Source organism: Oryctolagus cuniculus, chromosome 4, assembly GCF_051225735.1.
Source record: "Oryctolagus cuniculus isolate XC-2025 breed Fujian yellow rabbit chromosome 4, ASM5122573v1, whole genome shotgun sequence".
Classification (NCBI taxonomy): domain Eukaryota; kingdom Metazoa; phylum Chordata; class Mammalia; order Lagomorpha; family Leporidae; genus Oryctolagus; species Oryctolagus cuniculus.
Genome location: NC_142870.1, coordinates 112,844,327 through 112,867,163, shown reverse-complemented (window position 1 = coordinate 112,867,163; position 22,837 = coordinate 112,844,327). Strand labels below are relative to the sequence as shown.

The following is a 22,837-nucleotide window of genomic DNA, read 5'->3' as shown; positions in this document are numbered from 1 at the left end:
GCACCCATAAGGGATGCCGGCACTGCAGGCGGCAGCTTCACTCACTATGCCACAGGGCTGGCCCTCCAGAAGATATTTTTAAAGTTTCCTAACATTCGTGAACTTTTAATAAAAGTTTGATTTAAGAAAGTGCAAAGACAGTTTCCAAGAACTGCCTCCAGGTTATTGAGCGACTTTAATTCCTTCGAAATTGTGCATTCCGTGGACTCCCTCATCCAGTCCCAACCTGTTCAGCTGCTAGCTGTGAGGGCATGCGTTCCAGGTGAAATAAAACAAGCACTTCCTCTAAAAAGGATTTGGGTGGCTTAGCACCACCTTTTTATATTAGGATGTTAGGATACTGAAAGGAAAGATAACAAAAATTCACACAAATGTTCCAAGCTACTTTCATGTAGGGATTATGTTAGGGCCCCATTGAAGTCCAAATACAAGGACCCAGCAATGAAGAGAAGACAATCTGTTGAAAGGACAGCAGAAGGGAAGATTTTCATTAAATGCTGACAAAGGGAAAGTCTTCCAGAAAGATAACAAAGCAGATAGTGAAAGTACAAGCACCCAGAGCGTGAGCTCCTATTGAACTTGGAATGAGAAATGGTAATACTTGATCAAATCTAGCCGTTGAGCATCCAATTTGTGCTCATAACAGTGATAGAAAAAAAAAAAAAAAGGACAGCAAACACATAGGAAAGAGAAACACAAGTTTAGTTAAATGTTTAACTGGGGGGGGGGGGGGACCAGAAATGTGAGCAATGCTCAGAAAGGTGAGAGGTTAAGTGTAGCTGGAGAGAGCCCTGGACACTATGGGGAGCTGAGCTTTGCAAAGCTGGGGGAAAGAGATAAAGTCGTCCTCATTGTGAACATTTGGGGAGTGAACAAGTACATGAGACATCAGTGTCTTTCTGCATGTGTGTGTATTGGTGGGTGTGTGTTTATGTCTCTTCAACCCAGCTGTTTCCATGACTGAGAGGAGAAGGAGAGGAATAAGCAATCTTCTCACCAAAAGTGACATTCCTGAGAGGAGCAACATGAGAGAAAAGCCACAATTCAGGGTACTCCCCTTTCTAAGTCTTTCTAAGATTTGCTATTACATGACATATGGTTAAAGCCAAATTTAAGGAATCCTAAAAAGTCAATTAAAAAAAAAAAAAAACAGGTGTTGGGGTGGGCATCTGGCCTTGTGGTTAAGATGCTGGTTGGGATGCCTGCATTCCATAGCGGACTGTGAATTGTCTGAGTTCAAGTCCTGGCTCTGGTTCCTAACTCCAGTTCCTGCTAATGTATAACTTGAAAAGTAGCAGGTGACAGCTCAAGTAATTGAGTTCCTGGCATCCATTTCGGAGATCTGGACTGAATTCCCAGCTCCCAGCTTGAGCCTGGCCCTGTCCCAGCCATTGTGAATATTTGAGGAAAACAAGTGGAATAATGGATGAGAAATTTCTCTCTCCCTCTCCCTCTCCTACTCTAGCTCGCTCTCTCTCTCTCTCTCTCTCTCTCTCTCTCTCTCTGCCTCCACCAACTGTCTCTCTACCTGTAAAATCAATCAATCAATATATACATACATATACACATAGTGTATAAAACAGCAACATTAAGATAAACAGGAAAGTACAAGGAGCATCCAGAGCTGTCACATGCAAGACAAGAGGATGGCCTCCAGGAGGCAGCCCTTGCAAAGTAACACAGGATAGGCACATGCTGTTCCCATTATTATCACTACACCCCACAGGTGCACATGTTTTTAGAACCCAGTTCTCAAAACCAGTTCTCAAAACCTTTGGTTTTTGGATCTCTTCACAGTCTTAAAAATTATGGAGGAATCCAAATAGCTTTCATTTATGTGGAATATAAACGTGGAGAGAATCATACACAAAAGTTTATATGCACACATCTGTTTACCATATCAGAAATACAAATTGAGAAATTGTTCGGATCTGGCTGAAGAGCCCATGAGAGTATTTTAGGCATGGAAACCCAAGACACTCTGGCAAAAAAAAAGAGTACCTAAATGAAAGATCTCTGCGAGTGAGATCCCAGTAGAAAGAACGGGCCATCAAAGGAGGAGGTACCTTTCTCTGAAGGGAGGAGAGAACTTCCACTTTGACTATGACCTTGTCTAAATAAGATCGAAGTCAGCGAACTCAAGAGGCTTCCATAGCCTTGGCAACTCATGACTAGAGCCTAGGAAGATTTCTGACGCCATAAACAAGAGTGTCAAATTGTTAATTCAACAACAGGAGTCACTGTGTACCTACTCCTCATGTAGGATCTCTGTCCTTAATGTGTTGTCCAATGTGAAGTAATGCTATAACTAGTACTCAAACAGTATTTTACACTTTGTGTTTCTGTGTGGGTGCAAACTGATGAAATCTTTACTTAATATATACTAAATTGATCTTCTGTATATAAATAGAATTGAAAATGAATCTTGATGTGAATGGAATGGGAGAGGGAGTAGGAGATGGGAGGGGTGAGGTGGGAGGGAAGTTATGGGGGGGAAGCCATTATAATCCATAAAATGTACTTTGGAAAATTATATTTACTAAATAAAAAGTTAAAAATTAATAAATAAATAAATAGAAGATAAAAATATAAGAACACATGTCCCTTAGTGGTGAGAGGAATGAAGTCATCATCACACATCACGTAACCTCTAGGAAACTCCACAAACACTCCTGAGGGAACAAGAGTTTAAAAATCAAGCAATAAATTGATACCATGATGAGAAGTGGTCTTGACTTCTCAGATTCCCCGAGAGGATCTGGGTCCTCTAGGGTCCAAAATCATCGTGTGAAAACTGTAGCTTTAATTGCACATCTATGCTTTGTTTTTCCAAGAAAGACCATAGCACATTCAGTGATGACCTTCCCAAACTGCATTTCTGGCCTTAACTCTCATAGTGCCTGCTAAGGACTAACCACACCAAAATCAACCCTCTCCCTGTGAATACACTCAGATCTCTTGGCAGATGCTGTGTTGGACCTTCTGCCTGGAATGCTTCCTTCTCCTTGTAAAGATTCCCACGGTGGCATTCCAGGTTCTGCAGAATGCAAGTCATCCAGCCCCAGGGGAAATGGATGACTTTTCATAGAGAACCCTTTGCTTTGGCTTCTACTTCAGTTTACCACATCCCATTGTTTCCTTGTGAAACAGAAATGGGTCTGCCTCCCTTTCTTTCATTCCACAATCTGGTCATGAGCCCTTGGCCAGTAAAGAGCCATGGAGGAAGGCCCTGGACCTACCTGTGCAAAGCTGAGCCTCCTTGAGCTGCCGGGGGGGGGGGGGGGGGGAATAATAGTTTCTTAATCTTTTATTCTTCATTCCCAGCATCTGATATTTGTTCCAAACTGTTCCATTTGCTTCATCTAATTACTCTAAAATAGTAAGTTATCACTGGTTGATGGGACTATAGGGAATACTACTTTCTTTGTACTTTTCTGTAATACATTCTCATTAGAACTGTGAACGTAGCATAATGTTAAAAGCTATAGCTTTATAGCTACCAGGAAACATTGAAGTGTGTGATGCAAGCTCTGTGTGCTTCACATGCACATTGAGGCTTTGATTATTTATGCTATTAACAGCAAGAAGTAAGGCTGTGACTACCAAACTCAATTGTTCAGGGCTTTTTTCTACATCATACACCATGAGTACATACTCTATTGTTGCTCAGGACTTGCATATATTTGTGTTAACTTGCCTTTATCTTCATGTCCCAAATGGAAGATTCCAGATCTTTGCATCCCATTTCCTGAATTCCTCCTGGAATATTGTTCATTTTATGGTCAGGCAACAGAGACTCTTAACATCCACACACAAACCTGGTGCTTTAGCTTTGCAGATCTCAATTAGCAGAATGTTCTCTTAGAAACAAATACATTTCTCCCTGGCCACTAGGGAGCCGAATTAACTGGTTGCCTTCATAAAGTTCAGTAAAACATTTGCGGAGGAATGTTTCTCCGCAGATGGAATTCAAAAACAGATTGTTTTGTAAAGGATTTTTTATCTCTGAGAATAACCAGAAAGCAGAGTGTTTGAAGTGGTGACATGACACACTGCTCATTATCAACAAAGGGCGTTCCACCCCTTGCACAAAATCTGAACCACTCATTTCTGCACGAATGCAAGCGCTTCTGCACAAGGGAAGAGAAAGAATGGGCTGGAGTGATTGTTTAATTGGCCGCAAGCTGGAGACTTGCTTTCTGTTCATCTCCTACTGTGCCATTCCCATCAGGCTGGAGGTGATCATCACCAAGGCACCAACCTCCAATGGGGTCCGCTCCCTCCAAGAGAGCCGCAAGCTGCCCGGCCGGACCTCCCTGCCCTCCACGACGGGCTGTTGTTCATGTGGCCCCTCTGCGCCAGGGAACCGCACTTCTTTCATTGAGATGCAGGTAGCGCTCCCCTAAGCAAAGGCTGCAGAGCGTCATTAAAGTGGTGGGGAGACAAACAACACTCACGCTGCATACCAAGTGGCATCCCATTTAACTGAATCATTTTATTATGAATACATTCCAGGCTGCCACTGTGAGCCACTGGTGTAAAATACGCTGGCAAAATGGATCTCTGCTAATTACGTTTCATGCATATTTCAGAACTTTCCACAGGGATACGGGAGGATGGCGTTCATAAAGGGAATTTTACAACTAGCTTCACCTGCATTTGGCTCAGGATCCAAACTAGCAGGTAACAAAGATAATAAGTTCAATTACATTACATGTTGTGTTTGTTTTAGCTGCAAGGTTGTCATTCCTTATAACTCTATCAGTGCTGCTGTGACCACTGGTTGCAAATGAAATCATCCTCAAATCTACCGGAACACACATTACTGCAGAAAAGCACCTGATTATTAAATCACTTCTTCCCATATTTGTTTTTTGACAGATTTGTCTTCAGTGTTACCTTAGACTGAATTAAGGAAATGAGCCTCTGGACTCAGGGGTGTGTTAGGCGAGAGGAAAGAAAGCATCATTACCTGTCTCAGGAGGGAATTGTAAAGAACACAAGTGACTGCTTTCTCGTGGCTTTTCACCCTCTTGCTGGCCTCACTCTTCATTGCCAACAATGCTAGCTGGTTATTAAATGAGATGAAAAGTCGTCCGCGGGCTTCATCAAAGTGAAAGAGGCATCTAAAGTCCTGACTTTTGGGGAATGAACAGGCTATTCTCTGGATGGACAGCTGAAGTTGAATATCCCAGAGTCTCAAAACCTGGATGAAAAGTGATAAAATCATATAAATGTGTCAAAGATAATTCTGATTTTTTTTTTGGCCAATTGTTTCTACTTCATCCTCACCCACAGGTAGACAATTGTTTCCTCCACAGTACTATAATTGGTTGCATTGCCGTCACAGCACACATTATTTTGTGTTCCGTTACCTGTTTCAACTCCTTCTAAATTGTAAGCTTCTCTAAGGGAGGGATTGGGATTGTGGTTTATCTCAGCCCTTGGAAAAGGGCCTGGCTATTAGAATGTGCTTTTAGTGGATAGAATAATGGTCTCCCAAACATGCCCATGCCCAAATCCCCAGGACTTACGAATATGTTAGCTTACGAGGCACAAAAGAGTTTGCAAATGGGGTAAAATTAGTAACTTTGAGATGGAGAATTATCTTGGATTATTTGGTTGAGTTCATTGCAATCACAAGGGTCTCTAAATATAGAAGAAAAAAGTCAAAAGCAAAATCAGATTTAGAGTGATGCAATGTGAAGGTTCTTCCTGGTGTTACTGGCGTGGAAGATGGAGAAAGGGGCCTGATCGCAGGAGGCTGGCCAAGGCAAGGACATGGACTTTCCTCCAGAGCCTCCTGAAACAAACACAGCCGTGCCAGCACTTGATCTGACCAAATGAAAGTCATGCCAGAATTTTGATGTACAGAACACAAATCATTGCAAATTAGTGCTGCTTCAAATCTCTAAGTTTGTGGTGATTTGTGACACTGTAAATAGAAAACTAACACAATTCTCTGTTTTTTTTTTAACTCTTTATACACATATACTCACACAAACATACACACACAGAGAGAGTCTTCAAAAAGATCATAGAAAGGGCAGGAGTTTGCTGCAATGGTTAAGATGGCTCTTGGGATGCCCACATTCCACATCAGAGAGCATATCAGAGCGCCTGGGTTCAAATCCCCATCTCTGCTTCCAATTTCCACATCCTGCTAATGTGCACTCCGGGAGGTGGGAGGTGATGATTCAAATACTTGGGTCTCTCCTACCCACATGGGAAGCCTGGAGATTTGTCTTGGCCCAGCCTGGGTTGTTGAGGGAAATTAGGAAGTAAATCAACAGAGAAGAGTTTCTCTCTCTCTTTCTCTCTCTCTCTCTCTCTCTCTCTCTCTCTGTCTCCATATTTCAAATAAACAAAAATATAAAATTTTTCAGAACTGCTTATGGAAAATGGAATTGAAACATAGATGTGTTTTTCATGAACTGTTTGATGAACCCTTGGATATGTGTGTGTGTGTGTGTGTGCTTTTGGTGAAATAGAAGTGGCATTAAACAAACGCAAATCATGTTCAAACACACCACAAGTGTTATATTTTTGTTCAAACAAAATCAAGGCACGTAAATGATATGCATTTATCAATGGGTAGTGGAGGGCAAACACTGAATCCTTGCTCAAGAGAAATGCTGCTCTATATTCAACAGACAGTAAATAATCTTTTCCTATTCCACATCCTCATAGCTTCCTTCATTCCAGTGTGGGTGAGTAACACTTAATGACCTGGGAAGAAAACAGAAAAAGTAGCTTTTCAGGTGAAAGTATCAGTATACTGCATTGCTGTATCACTATCAGTAGTGGTACAGAATTAACACAGGCTGGTAAGGGAAAGTCAAAATGAAGGCAGTGAATAAACCCTCCAAGAGGACTTAGCAGAAAAGCTCTAGGATCAAATGTCTGGTTCCTAATCTCATCTTTGTGCTTCCCTAGTCAGATGACTTCTCTTCTTCAGTTTTAATGCAGTGCCTCTTTTAACCAATGCTTTGAGCATCAAATGAGAGCCCACACCAAGCATGTAGCATGATGACTGGTGTATTGTAAGTGTTCAATGAATTCTCTTTCTTATGAAATTTATTTTACTGTATTTTTCATCATATAAGTATTAAAAAGTTACATACATACATATATACACACATCCTTCACTTACATATCAAAATGGCCTGGAAAAACAGAATAGCAATTCCTACATAATTACTAAATATGTTCAGTCGAAGACATCCCCTTCTAGCTTTTGAGTCTATGCTTCCCTGTTTTCTTTTTTTTTTTTTTTTTTTTGGACAGGCAGAGTGGACAGTGAGAGAGAGAGACAGAGAGGAAGGTCTTCCTTTGCCGTTGGTTCACCCTCCAATGGCTGCCGCGGCTGGCGCGCTGCGGCCGGCGCACCGCGCTGATCCGATGGCAGGAGCCAGGAGCCAGGTGCTTTGCCTGGTTTCCCATGGGGTGCAGGGCCCAAGCACCTGGGCCATCCTCCACTGCACTCCCGGGCCACAGCAGAGGGCTGGCCTGGAAGAGGGGCAACCGGGACAGAATCCGGCGCCCCGACCGGGACTAGAACCCGGTGTGCCGGCGCCGCTAGGCGGAGGATTAGCCTAGTGAGCCGCGGCGCCGGCCTATGCTTCCCTGTTTTCTATGTTTATAAGCCTCCTCTTATGCCTCCTTTCCAGCTTGGCGATCCCAGTTCTTTCACTTTCATATCAGTTTCAGATTCCATTCCAACTACCATGGCAGCCTCTTCAATTCTCTCACTTAAACTATTTCCATTTCCTCTCCAGGGGTTGATAGCCATCCAGAACTTGCTAACTTTTGAAAACCACTGTAGAGCAAGCCCACTGTATAATATCAAATAACACAAAAAGGCTTTTATCCCAACCCACATAATTCTACCTTAAGCCACACTCCTTGGATACAGCCTTTCTTAAATCTTCAACTTGTCACAGATTCTGCTTCTCTACATATATAAGTAATAACATTACAATATCATTGTGTGTGCACTGCATATATTAATTACCTATACATAAAATGAGTCTCCTCTGAAAAAAAGAGGAATTTCTTATTCTCCTTTTCTACCTTTTTCTTCCATTCTTCCAACCTAAACAAATAATATAATTACAAATAATTTTTCACTACTAACTTAAAACACTACCTCTGAGCACCCTAGGGCCCTCCAAAGATTTGTCTTAAGCAAGGCACCAAACTGAGTCAATATTTCATCTGGGTTCTAACCATTACAAGTGCTAAGATTTCTTTAAAGCAACCTATTCTTGCATTAGCTGACTAAGCCACTCCATCCTACTTTTTGTTTACCTTTAGGTCCTGACTGAGCAAAACTCTATTATTTTCACAATCAAGTCAAACCTATCATCTTGCCTTCAAACAATTGATTCCTCAAGTTAAAATTAGAAGTGTTTCTGGCTGTCATCCGTGGTTTCAATGTGACAATACCAGCCTTAATCCTAATTCAATTACATTAGCAATTCCTCCCTATTTTGCCCATGAATACCACAGGATATAGTGTATGTTCAATAAATATTTTTTGAATTTATTAAAGATTGTGACTCACTCAATAATGGTGTCTTATCCAGTTCATTGATTAAAAGATTAGATAGGATAGGTACAAGAATATAACACCACCACAAAAAAACCTGCTTCATTCCTACATGGTTACTCATCCAATCTACAGTGAGATTTTTTTGTGGGATTTTTTCAAACATTTTGTGGAAATAATTATGCTTGATCTATAGGTGACTTCCTCATCTACCAACCCTTGCAACAAATGTGAATGGACCTGCCAGTCTCTACCAGATAAACAGCATCACCAGTGATCTAACCTCAAAAATATGTATTTGTAAGGAAAATTTGGCTTTCTTGGCAAGAAATATTAGAGAACTCATCCTGGTTCTTAATCATTACTAAAAAAAATTCATTTTGAAAGTTCTAGCAGCTCTCCAGAAAATGTTTATCCTCCAAAATATAAATCCTATCAGAACTAAGTCTTGCAAACATATTTCAATGTGTCCTAAATATAAATAGAATGGATAAGCTATTATTATGGAATGTTACAGCCATAAGATTAACTTTACCCAGATCCTTCTCATACACTCATATGACACTCATTGTCATGTCTTCATTGAGATGAAGAACAAAAACTCGTAGTATTCATGGACTATAATTTCCCCCAAATAATTTTCTATTGTCTTCAACTAATTTATAGTGACTTGGATATTTCATTGACATTTAGTCTCATAAATTAAATGAAAAAGTAAAAATAGATGAGCTATAATCTCTTTAGTCCACAACAGGTTACTTCTTGATATTAGCAATTAAATCTAGACATATTTTAATCAGATTATATATATTCATTAAATTTTCTTAAATTAATTTTTATTGTTTTACTTCCTTAGGGGACCCTAAACTCTCTCAGATAATAACCCAACTAAGTCTACCTTCTATCTTTAATTCTCTAATTTTTCAATGCTGAAAATTAAGCAACACCATCAATATACTGCCATTAAGGCTTAAAACAGTGTTCCAAGATGCTCCTAGAAACTTTGTGGTAGAATGTGATCTCCCATTGATTTTTCAATCTTCCCTACACTACATAGTATATCCCAGTGGTTCTTAAACTCAACATTAGAAGCATTTAGGGTGCTTTAGAAATCACCAATCCTTTTCCCAGGCCAATTAAATAGAATTTCTAAGGATGAGACCCAGACACTAGTATTTTAAAAAAATATTCCCAGAAATTTCCTTTGTATTAAATCTTAACTGCTCTATTTAGTTTTAAGGTCAATGCTAATCTTCCTGAATAAGAAATCTTTTTTGCAGCTTAATTAATAATATCATATGGCCTGGCTTTAAACCAGATAACCTTATTTCTCATCTTTCCTAATAAGTCTACTTCCTTTAAATCATGAAAAGATTTTACATTGCTTCATTAAACAAGTTCTTTGAAAAATGTCACTTAATTATCAAGTTATTAAGTGAGAATTGTGGGTTCTCCCCTTCTTTTATAATCTAGTTCATTTCTGGAATAGAATTAGGCCACAGTTCGTGAAGGAATATATTTAATATCAATTTTCATTCCACACATCTTGGAAGTATTTTCATTATTCTTACTAGAAAAACTGGAGGGACAAACTCTTATGTTTTAAAATTACAATTGAACACTCAGATTTTTTTTTTTTTACTTTTATGCAGGTACTTCAAAAAGTTCATGTAAAATAGTATTAAAAGATAAGTTTATTTTGGTGAGAAATAATTTTGAAACTCTTCCATATATTTTCCATAAAATTTCATCTACACTGTGCTGTATCTATTTACATCATGGTGGCTGAGAATTCATGATCTCTAACCAAAGTCAGATTTACTAAGCCTTTAAAAGCATAGATTTGAGGGCTCTATTTCATCTTCTTTTTTTTCATTAGTAGGAACAAGTGCCAAAGTTTTTTATTTTTAAGGTGAAACTTGGCTTTTTATCTAATAGTGATGACATTTTTCTGTACAATCATCTTTTTTTCAATAGCTAACCTTTTCATAATGCAGCATGATAAGCTAATACTTATCATGCCTATGTACTAGAGCCAGAGACAAGTGGACTGACCCTCCAAATACCCATCTCCAGGTTTCAGCACCACTCAGGTTAGTCAGCTTAGGTATGCAATTTTATCTCTATTTACTCACTCTGGCTGAAGCAGCCATGCCAGCTTTGAAATTCTGTCAATTCTATCTAAAATGCAGGAAAATTGCTCAATCTCCATTATCTAAATATTCCATAATAACAACAATTCAAACAAACTTTAAAAGGTGTATTGTGAGGATTGAGTTAAAGAAATGTAGGCCATCATGTTTTTGTCTAGCTTTGCTGAAGATTCCTCCAAGATTGACAATATCACTACCATTCACAGAGGTGTAATAAAATTGCAACAAGTAAATGAATATTCCCTTTCATACTACATATCTTATATCTATAAATGGGTAACTTCATGGCTAGGCAGGTACATCCATACCTGTTTGAATGGATAGAGTGTCTGTTGTCAGTACACTTTATTTTTATTTGACAGGTAGAGTTATAGACAGTGAGAGAGAGACAGAGGGAAAGGTCTTCCTTCCATTGGTTCACTCCCCTAATGGCCACTACGACCCGCGCTGCGCCCATCCGAAGCCAGGAGCCGGGTGCTTCCTCCCAGTCTCCCATGGGGTGCAGGGACCCAAGCACCTGGGCCATCCTCCACTGCCTTCCCGGGCCACAGCAGAGAGCTGGACTAGAAGAGGAGCAACTGGGACAGAATCCAGCGCCCCGACCGGGACTAGAACCTGGGGTGCTGGCACCGCAGGTGGAGGATTAGCCAAGGGAGCCATGGCGCTGGCCTGTTGTCAGTACACTTTCAAAAACCAAGTCAGCATAATGGCAACAGGTAAAGATTAATTTAAAGTAGTTAGGAAACAAAAAGATTCATAATTCCCTAATAATGACATAAAGGTGAGGGAGAATAGAAAAGATTCCAGTGACCCTATTGAAAGATTTGTTTGGTTTCCTCAAGCATTTACTAACTCCTGAAATTCTGTAGAAGTAGATATAAAATCACAATAAAAGAAAAAAGAGAAAGAGTGACTCTGTGTGAGTGTGTGTTTGTGTGTGTGTTGCTAGGGGATTTTTGAGGACAGCAGTGCAACAATCCAGCCCTCCGGGAGTAATCCATAAACACTGCAGAGCTTACCTGCAAATAATAGAATAACAGGAACTGAGGGCACTGGCTCTCCTGAACATACCTTTATGTATTAAGAAGTCTATTTACTGAGAATTTAAGCCTTTTAATAATGCACAAAAGCATCATCAGTAACTGTTTAAAGGTAATTTTATTTTACATGATATATTAGCTAAAGTATACTTTGGAACATCTCAGTTAATATTTTTGCTTAAAGTTGCATAATAGTACTTCCTTTAAGATGGATTTTCAGGCCGGCGCCATGGCTCACTAGGCTAATCGTCCGCCTGCGGCACCAGCACCCCAGGTTCTAGTCCCGGTCGGGGCACCGGATTCTGTCCCAGTTGCCCCTCTTCCAGGCCAGCTCTCTGTTGTGGCCCGGGAGTGCAGTGGAGGATGGCCCAAGTCCTTGGGTCCTGCACCCACATGGGAGACCAGGAGGAAGCATCTGGCTCCTGGCTTCAGATCAGCTCAATGCACTGGCCATAGCAGCCACTTGGGGGGTGAACCAATGGGAAAAGGAAGACCTTTCTCTCTGTCTCTCTTTCTCACTGTCTAACTGTCAAAAAAAAAAAAAAAAAAAAAAAAAAAAAAAAAAGATGGATTTTCATCATTTTCCCCTTAGGACTGAAATCCAACTCAAAATATTAACCTGAAATTAAGCTCTTCTCCTCTGTTAATCATCTTTAAATTGTTACCACAACTATAATCTTCTCTTGTAGTTCAGTTGTTTTGAACAGAAGTGAGAAAACACATAGAGCTCTAAAAAAAGGATTTCTGTCAGTGTTTGCTGGTGTACTCTATCATTGATCTTGAAAGAGTATGAATTCCTTATAATAATATGAATGGTTCTGCAGAAATTTCATTGATTTCTTAGTTCAAATTAGGCAATAAAGTTAACAAATACAAACATTTTATTTTAGGCAATTTTTTTTCCAGAATGTAAGGTGATTTGGAGAATTTTTAAATTGCAATTCATTCTTTTGCCAATATTGTTACTCATAGAACATTGAAAATCATAATGGAACTTTCCCCAGTCCTTAAAAAGTTCTGCTAACTTCACCTATTCAAAGATTTAGAGGTTTTTTTTTTTTTTAACTTCTTATTTATATTAACAACAACTTTTGAGGAAATGTCAAAAACAGCTAGAACAAGGGAATTCTGATTGAGTTGCTATTGATAAATGTTTGTACAGTAACTTCTTGCTTCAAAGACATGCAGCTCTGAATAATTTCAGCATAATTTCTGCTGCCTTGCTAGGTCTTGAAGAAGTGAGGACAGTCTTCCCAGAGAAAAAGGAAACTGAAGACGGGGCAGTGCACAGTAGGCGGTAATGAAGACACATAACCAGGAGCTTCAGTTTTGGTCCAGCGGCAAAGTATGGGCACTGAAGCAAGACTGCTAAAGTGGACAAGTGAGAAGGAGAGTGCAATAGCCTAGAGAGTGGTTTTCCACATTTCCACCCTGCACCAACATACACAGGTCTCCTGGAAGAGAGTGCCTCCGAGTGCTTATTGGTTACAAGGCAACAACAAAAGACAGCCAGATACAGAAGGACACAATTCAGAATGAGGGGGAATCACCAGAGTAACAAACATCCAACTTAGATCATCAAGGACCACACATGGGAATTATTAGACAACATGTAAAATAATTAAGTCTGAAATTAAAGATATAGAAGTCAGAATTCACAAAATGAACAAGCAACAAAACCCTATACAAAATTACCAGAAAGTTCAAAAATATTGTAGCAAAAATTTTAGTTAAAATCAAAACCCAATGTATGAGTTGTGGAGGAAGTAGTGACCCCTAATTAAAATAACCCTTACAATAAAGAATATGATAAGGATCCTCCTGTAATATGGAGGAAAATTCCAACAAGAATGTGAAAAAGATTGATGTATACATTTATTTTGCTTAACATAGCAAAAAGAAGGAGTAAATGAGTGTACTTTCTTAGTATTTTCAAGAAGTCAAATATCATCAAATTCAATGAAATTCCAATCCACATACTAACAGGGTTTTCATGAAGCAAGAGTATTGATCCTGAAATTTACTTGAAAGGATAAAGCGCCAGAGGATAGTTAAAACTGAAAAAGAAAACCATTAAGTAGGAATTACCCGACAGACATCAAAATAACACTCTACACAAGCTGCTGTGGTTGAACAATAGTATGTTAATGTAGGGGAAAATACACAAAATTAATGGAAAGAATAAAGTATATAGAAACAAAATTATGTATTTACAGCAATTCAGATGATGATAGCAATCATTTCAAATCAGTCAGATAGGTTATTCAAAAACTAATCTTACAGGAGAAGGTTATAGAGAAAGGTTGATTAACAGCTACTTGCTGTTAGGTAGGAATAAGCAGTTCCAGCGTACGCTTCCGACACAGTGCTTAAGCTGCCAGAGGAGATGTCTGCATGTAATTTTGCAGTGCTTGGATCTGACCTGGCTTCAGTACTGATTCCAGCTTCCTGCCAATACACAGCCTGGGAGGCAGCAGTGATGACTCGGGGTTTGGGTTCCTGACACCAAATCTAGACTTAGACTGAGTTCTTGGCTCCTGACTTTGGGATGGCCCAACCCTGGCCATTGACAGTATTTGAAGAGTAAATGGGAAAGTGAGAGGGGCAGGCGCTGTGGCGCGCAGTAGGTTAATGCCCTGGCCTGAAGCGCCGGCTTCCCATATGGGCACCGGTTTGAGACCCGACTGCTCCACTTCCGATGCAGCTCTCTGCTATGTCCTGGGAAAGCAGTGGAAGATGGCCCATGTCCTTGGGCCCCTGCACCCTTGTGGGAGACCCAGAAGAGGCTCCTGGCTCCTGGCTCCTGGCTTCAGACTGGAGCATCTCTGGCCGTTGCAGATAATTGAGGAGTGAACCATCGGATGGAGGACCTCTCTCTCTCTCTCTCTCTCTCTCTCTCTCTCTCTCTGCCTCTCCTCTCTCTGTGTAACTCTGACTTTCAAATAAATAAATAAATCTTAAAAAAAAAAAGAAAAACAAAGAAAGAAGATGAGAAAGTGAGAATGTTCTCTTTCTAATAAAGACATTATGCAGTTCTATTGCACAGTAAGATGACTACAGGTAATATTAATGTATTATATGTTTCTATTTAAAATAAACTAGAGGAAAGGCTGGCATTGCGGTGTAGCAGATTAAGCCAGCACCACTGCCTACAGAACTAGAATTCCATATGGGCGCTGATTCAGGACCCAGCTGCTCCACTGTCAATCCAGCTACCTGCTAATGTCCTGGGAAAAGCAGAAGATGGCCCGAGAACTGGACCCCTACCATTTGTGTGGGGAATCCCTGATGAAGCTCCTGGCTCCTGGCTTCAGCCTTGCCCAGTGCTGGCCATTGTGGCCATCTGGACAGTGAGCCAACAGATAGAAGATCTCTCTCTCTCTCCTTCTCTCTCTCTCTGTTAACTCTGGCTTTCAAAATAGTAAAATCTTTAAACATAAAATAAAAAAATAAGCTAGAAGATAGGATTTTTAATATTTTTTACTGTAGTAATGTTAAGTGTGAAAATAAAGATATGTTTACCCTGCTCGGATATTACACAATATATACATACATTGAAACATCTCAGGATACTCTACAAATATGTGCAATTTTTATATATTCATCAAAATATTTTTACATTTTTAAAAAGGAAATAAAAAATTAATCTTAATAATCTCAGATATTGTTACAGAAAAAAAACTTGTAAGCATAAACTACAAAGTTTGACGCAAACTAAATTAACAATATAAAAAGTATTAGTAGAAAATAAATGAGAATATTTTTATGAATAGAAGGTGTGGAAGACATTCCTAAACTGGACATAAAGTCCAGAGCCATAAAGAAAACCATTTCTTACACAACCTTTCATAAACATTGAAAGCTTTTTGAATGAGGGGCATTTTAGCACAGCAAGTTAAGCTACCACCTGGGATGTCTGCATCTCATACTAGAGTGCCTGAAATGGAGTCTCGCCTCTGATCCCAATCCTGTTCAGGGCTAATGGCCCTGGGAAGCAACAGATGATGACTCAAATCGTGGAGTTTCTGCCACCCTTGTTGAGTGGAGTCCCTTGGGTGGAGTTTCTGGCTCCCAGCTTTAGTCTGTCCCAGCCCTAACTGTTACAGGTATTTGCCAAGCAAACCATTGGATGGAATTTCTCTCTCTCTCTGTCTTTCAAATTAATGTTTTTTAATTTTTTAAAACCCTCAAATAACTCATTAGGATTTTTTAAGATTTATTTTATTCATTTGAAAGGCAGATTTATAGAGAGAGAGACAGAGAGAGACAGAGAGAGACCTGAGAGAGAGAGGTCTTCCATTTGCTGGTTCACTTCCCAAATGGCTGCGACAACCATAGGTGGGCCAGGCCGAAACCAGGAGCTTTTTCTGGTCTTCCACATAGGTGCAAGGACCCAAACCCTCAGGACATCCTTCACTGTTTTCCTAGGCACATTAGTAGGGAGCTGGATTGAAAGTGGAGCGGCCGGCGCCGCGGCTCACTAGGCTAATCCTCCACCTATGGGCACCGGCACACCGGGTTCTAGTCCCGGTCGGGGCGCCGAATTCTGTCCCGGTTGCCCCTCTTCCAGGCCAGCTCTCTGCTGTGGCCAGGGAGTGCAGTGGAGGATGGCCCAAGTGCTTGGGCCCTGTACCCCATGGGAGACCAGGAGAAGTACCTGGCTCCTGCCATCAGATCAGCACCGTGCGCCTGCCGCAGTGCGCCAGCCGTGGCAGCCGTTGGAGGGTGAACCAACGGGCAAAGGAAGACCTTTCTCTCTGTCTCTCTCTCTCACTGTCCACTCTGGAAAGAAAGTGGAGCAGCCAGGGGGCTGGCGCCATGGCTTACTTGGCTAATCCTCCACCTGCGGCGCCAACATCCCATATGGGCACCAGGTTCTAGTCCTGGTTGCTCCTCTTCCAGGCCAGCTCTCTGGCAGTGGAGGATGACCCAAGTGCTTGGGCCCCTGCACCCTCATGGGAGACCAGGAGAAGCACCTGGCTCCTGGCTTCGGATAGACACAGTGCCGGCCGTAGTGGCCATTTAGAGAGTGAACCAACGAAAGGAAGACCTCTCTCTCTGTCTCTCTCACTGCATATAACTCTACCTGTGAAAAAAAAAAAAAAAAAAAGTGGAGCAGCCAGGACTGGAAACAGTGCATAATATATAGGATGCTGACATTGCAGGTAAGCCACACTGCCAGTCCGTACACATTAGGTTTAAAAAAAGAAAGAAAACCTTTTGAATGTAAAAAAAAAAATCAACAAAGATAAAAAATTATATGCTTGAAAGAGGTGAAATTTTGTATTTTCAGAATATATGATCAGTAAAGATAATCAAACTCTTTTCATGCTACTACAAGTCAGTAAGAAAATGGCAGTCAAGTTCTTAAGGAGTAAGATAAAGGTAACACACAAAAAATTAAAAATATAAGTATCTAATAAACATTAGAACAATAAATTCTCCCTAATTTTTTTGTTTTTCAGACTTACAAAAACAAAAACCATATTTTTGGTTTCTACATTGTTAGGAGTATGAGGAAAGGCACTTTAATAAATCTGATGAGTATGACAATTGGTATAACATTTCTGCATTAAAATAGGCATAAATTATAAAAGTCCTTAAGAAGTGCCTGTCCATTGATCCAATAACACCACTTGTAGGAACTTAATAGAAAGAAATTAACTCACAAGATCTTAAAGATGTGTGTTTGTATGTGGCTGTGTGTCTCTGTTTCCTGATTAATAAAGGTAAAAATTAGAAGTAATATCTCTTACTCAGTAGATGAATGAATAATCAAATCATGACCATCCGTATTATAAATTACTATGTAGCAAAATACTAAACAAGAAGAACAAAAGCCAGGTTTATGTATACTCACATAGAAATATCTCCAACAGACACTGTTTAAGCAAAAGCAAGATGCAGTAAAACATGTTTTGTAAAAACTAACAATAAGTAGCCTGTATTTGTACAGACAGAATAATATGTAACAACATATACATAAATTCCATGTTAATATGAAATATTATCAGATCCATGCAATAGATTAAGTATTTAACAAAATGATATAAGAAAATACACATCAAATGTTAATAATAGTTATTTCCTTGAATGAAATTGGGTTGAAGGAGAAATAAGAAAGAAGGATGTTTACTTTTGCACTTCCTCATCATTTGTAATTTCTATGAGAAAGCATTAATCCACTTACTTGCGCAGTTGAAACAAAATGAAAACACTTTTGGATGGATAACTGGAAGTTAGGGTGCTGAGTGGTATGGAGACTAAAAGAAGACAAATAAGTGAGATGTAGTCACAAATATTAGGCTGTATTTTCCTTACCAACCATAGGTCTATAATATGGAAGCCAGGCACTGGAGAAAATTAAAACCTCAAACCAAGGATTCAGATACAAACTGATCTAATCCCAGTATTAATCTAATCCCAGGATTAATATCTCAGGAGAGAATAGTGAGCAACGAAGAAAAGCTGAATTAGACTGGTTGGTTGGAAGTCAAACCTTAACAAAAACATTCTTCTAGGTTGTGAAAATCCTTTTCCTCCTCAGGAGCTCTCTCCTTTAAATGATCAAGTTATTGGCTCCCAGCAGGGCCTTGCCAACAGTGATTGCCACCTTAAGAGAAACAGTTTAGCAGCCCACATCAAAGTGCAATTGGACTATCATTTAATATGTTGTGAAATTCTATAGGAATAAACTTATTAATCATCACTGCAAAGTGGCGACAGAGCAGTCTTCCCAAAAAGAACTAAAGACTCAGATTATTTTTGGAGTAAATTATTTGGAATTAAATTGCTTTGATTTTGCAAACCTTCTAATTTAATAATTCATTGAATAAAACATGTCAAATCCTCTTTGGGGAAAAAAAAAGGACTGTCTGTGATTTTCCCTGTGCTCTAACTTAGCCTCAGTCCTATAAAATACCCAGAAGAATGTTGTGACAGTGTAGCAGAAGGCCATGTTTTTTGTTGTAGAGACATAAAAACTAAAGTTATCATGCATGCATCAAAGTGAAACGCATGTAGACTAACATGAAAGGCAACAGGACAAGCTGCATTATAATGTAATGTTTTCTTAAGCCAACGCAAAAATAAAAGGATAAAACTGCTTTTTGGAAAGGTCCAGGCAGTCTTAATATTGGTGATAGCTGTTCACAATCAATTCTAAGTCTTAGAATATTTTTTTCACTTGCTTTTTTTTTTTTTTTTTTTTTTTTGACAGGCAGAGTGGACAGTGAGAGAGAGAGACAGAGAGAAAGGTCTTCCTTTGCCCATTGTTTCACCCTCCAATGGCCGCCGCGGGCGGTGCGCTGCAGCCGGCGCACCACGCTGATCCGATGGCAGGAGCCAGGTACTTCTCCTGGTCTCCCATGGGGTGCAGGGCCCAAGCACTTGGGCCATCCTCCACTGCACTCCCTGGCCACAGCAGAGAGCTGGCCTGGAAGAGGGGCAACTGGGACAGAATTCGGCGCTCCGACCGGAACCAGAACCTGGTGTGCCGGCGCCACAAGGCAGAGGATTAGCCTAGTGAGCCACGGTGCCGGCCTCACTTGCTTTTAAAGTAATAAAACCTTTCAGAGAATTCTGTAGTGGTGAAATATCTGGTATTTGCTTCATATTTACATTTGATAAAAACTCATTCACTTAACAGCAACTTATTGAAAACCTGATGTACAAATGCCTCAATTTAACAAAGACACAGCCTGTGGAATCCTAACTGCATGAATCCTATCACTTAGCTGATCGTTACACTATCCATGAGTAGTTTTCCCATAATATGCATCTTCCATTACCTTTTTTTAAGACTCCCTTTTATGCACAGATTTCAAACTGGTTTTATACCAAAATAAACTTATCTTTTAATTCCATATTTGATGAAAATTTTGACATGCTCTTTATCTGCTGGACCTTGAGAAATACAAAAATGAATTCAACAAATATCCTGTGCCTTCATGTAATCAAAGTTCAGTAAAAGATACAAGGTATGTATTCAATATTTTAGAACACAAATCAGATTATAGGTTCAATAACCAAAGTTAGAACAAAGTGCTAACACATCTCAAAAAAACACAAATGAATCTAACTAGGGCTTAATAAAAGGTTTAATTCTGAGTTTCTTTGATACTGTGTCCTCACAATAATGTGTCTTTACTTCAAGCTGTCAACAAATAATCATTGCCACATACCAAGAATACAAGTTGAGAACGTCAAACCTTCTTAAGAAAGCAAATTATCAATTTTAGTTCAACATGACACACAATCTAATACACATGTGCAACAGGATCACACATAAAATTAAGAAAACAAACACCCCCACCTGCACAGGAGACTCCAAAAAGTCTAAAATCCAGAGGATAAGTAGGTATCTGCCAATTAATGGAAAAGAAGGAAATTGAAGGATAAAGAAAGAGCATGTTGCAAAGCCATGACACTGCATGGCAGCAACAGTCAACAGTTTGATAAAACTACAGCATTAAATGAATGAAAGGAAAAACTGAAAGTGAAATGGGTCTGGTAGAAAGGGGAGGCCTTCTATAGGTTTAAGAATGTTACAATTGATGTTTAAATCGAGGGCAGACATGAGGGGAGGTAGAATTTTTGTAAATTACTTAGTGAGTCTAATACAGGGCAATTTTGAGTTCCGTTAGTATGAAAGTAGGGAGGTGTTAGGAAACCTTGCAGTACTGAGGGGCAAAGAAGATGGCATTTTAAACTAGAACAGTGGTAGCTGAGATGGACAGGTGATACCAACAAGCATACTTTTTATGGTAGAACCAACAGGAATTGGCAGTTGACTGGTGAAACTTAGGGGAAAGTGAGTTTTTTATAGTAGGTAATATAGCAAAATAAGTGAAGACATAGGATGGGGAATGGCTAAGAAGTTGAAAATCTATTGCTAAGTATGAGAATATTTCAAAAAGTTTGTGCAGAGTTAGGCATTTCGTTGAGCCATGAAGACAATAGTTAAAATATCTGCATCCCTTCTCAGAGTATCTGTGTTGGATACCTGGCTCTGGCTCCTGACTCCAACTACCTGCTAACGCAGACCCAGGGAGGCAGCAGTGGTAGCTTAAGTATTTGAGTTCTTACCACCCACATGGGAGACCAGACTGTGTTCCCAAGTTCCTAGCTCCAGTTTTGACCTAGCCCCAGCCATTGCAAGCATTTATGGAGTGAGCCAGTGGATAGGAGCACTCTCTCTATGTGAATGTATATGTGTGTTTGTGTGTGTGTATGTATTCGCCCCTGAAATAAATAAACAAATATTTTAAGTCTGTGGGAAAATGAAGAGAAGATAAGTTTATTTGGGTGCAAAAAATTTTTGAAATTCATACATATATTAAAATATGTATATTTTCCAATTAGTTTTGAACACAGCTTGTATGCAAGAATTTCAAAAAATTTTGCACCAATAAACCTACCTTTTAATTCCACTTCTCATGAATTGTTTGAAATCCCTTGTGTGTGGACATATCACATTAGCACAGAACAAAAATTCAGATTTTCTGACAGTCTTGGAATCTTACAAGCTTCTTGTCCACCCCTCTCTCCATAACCAAGAATCTTGAAATCTATCACTTATTTATTGGGTCTTTAAGTCAGGCATTACAGAGGAACAAAAGACGATTCCTAGATTAAGAAGTTGGCCTGAATGGATAGAAGTTATAAGTAGTGTGATCAGGATCCACTTGGACTATCTGGCTCCAGTATGATATTGCCATATTTTTCCACCATATTCAAAATATCCCAGCAATATCACCAAATGAAAATGAACTCTATATTAAATTGCAAAGTCAGTGTATCTGACATTCTTTGGATTATCTTCAATTTCTTTTTTTTTTTTTAATTTAGAACTTTTATTTAAAAAAAAATGTCAAGGATATCAAAATTGAAAAAAATACTTCATTAACATAGGATCTCTGATTATTATGAGGTAATAATCATTCACTTATATAAAGAGTCAAATTATGTTTAAATATATTTATTACATATTAAGTATATTTAATATTTGATTAGTAGAAATATACACTTAAAAGATATTAAAAATCAGCTCTTAACATTCAGTTTTCTAAACCCAAAGATAGAAAATACATGAGATTATCTTGACAAAACACAAAATTTCTTTCCCTCATGTAATTAGTTACCAAAAGATAAAGAACATCCTTTTGTACTGTACTTCTTCTAATGGGAAGTTCCCCCAGATAACTTAGAAGTTAAACCTAATGGAAAGGTACCCAAACTTAGACATTGAAATAGTATGTGTGGAATCTGTAAGCATTCAACCTTATAAAAGAATGAGAACACTTAGAAACAAGTACACCTGAGGCAGGTGCTGTGGAACTGCAGGTAAACCACCGCCTGCAGTGCTGGCATCCCATATGGGGGTCAGTTGAAGTCCTGACTGCTCTACTTCTGATCCAGCTCTCTGCTATGGCCTGGAAAAGCAGTAGATGGCCCAAGTACTTGGCCTCTCTGCACTAGTGTTGGAGACCCAAAAGATGACGTTCCTGGCTCCTGGCTTCAGATTGGCATAACTCCAGCCATTGCAGCTTTTTGGGGAGTGAACCAGCAGATGTAAGACCTCTCTCTAACTCTCTCTCTGCCTCTCTGTAACTCAGCCTTTCAAATAAATACATAAATCTTTTTTTTTTAACTTTTATTTAATGAATATAAATTTCCAAAGTACAGCTTATGGATTACAATGGCTTCCCCCCATAACGTCCCTCCCACCCGCAACCCTCCCCTTTCCCACTCCCTTTCCCCTTCCATTCACATCAAGATTCATTTTCGATTCTCTTTATATACAGAAGATCAGTTTAGCATACATTAAGTAAAGATTTCAACAGTTTGCTCCCACACAGAAACATAAAGTGAAAAATACTATTTGAGTACTAGTTATAGCATTAAATCTCAATGTACAGCCCACTAAGGACAAAGATCCTACATGAGGAGTAAGTACACAGTGACTCCTGTTGTTGACTTAACAAATTGACACTCTTGTTTATGGCATCAGTAATCACCCTAGGCTCTTGTCATGAGTTTCCAAGGCTATGGAAGCCCCCTGAGTTCACTGACTCTGATCATATTTAGACAAG

At 39.4% G+C, this 22,837-nt stretch overlaps 1 protein-coding gene across 4 annotated transcripts in view; it reads right to left on the bottom strand.

Annotated features, from left to right (window-relative positions):
* WDR49 (WD repeat domain 49) overlaps positions 1 to 22,837 on the bottom strand; it is a 161,087-nt gene that overhangs the window by 90,095 nt on the left and 48,155 nt on the right. For 3 of the 4 annotated variants that reach the window (XM_051818753.3, XM_089331008.1, XM_089331006.1), the window contains one exon: positions 4,973 to 5,206. The exons of the other annotated variant lie outside the window; for it this stretch is intronic. In XM_051818753.3, the coding sequence (XP_051674713.3) occupies positions 4,973 to 5,206 (234 nt within the window). The remainder of the gene's footprint in view (positions 1 to 4,972; positions 5,207 to 22,837) is intronic. 4 annotated transcript variants of the gene reach the window in all.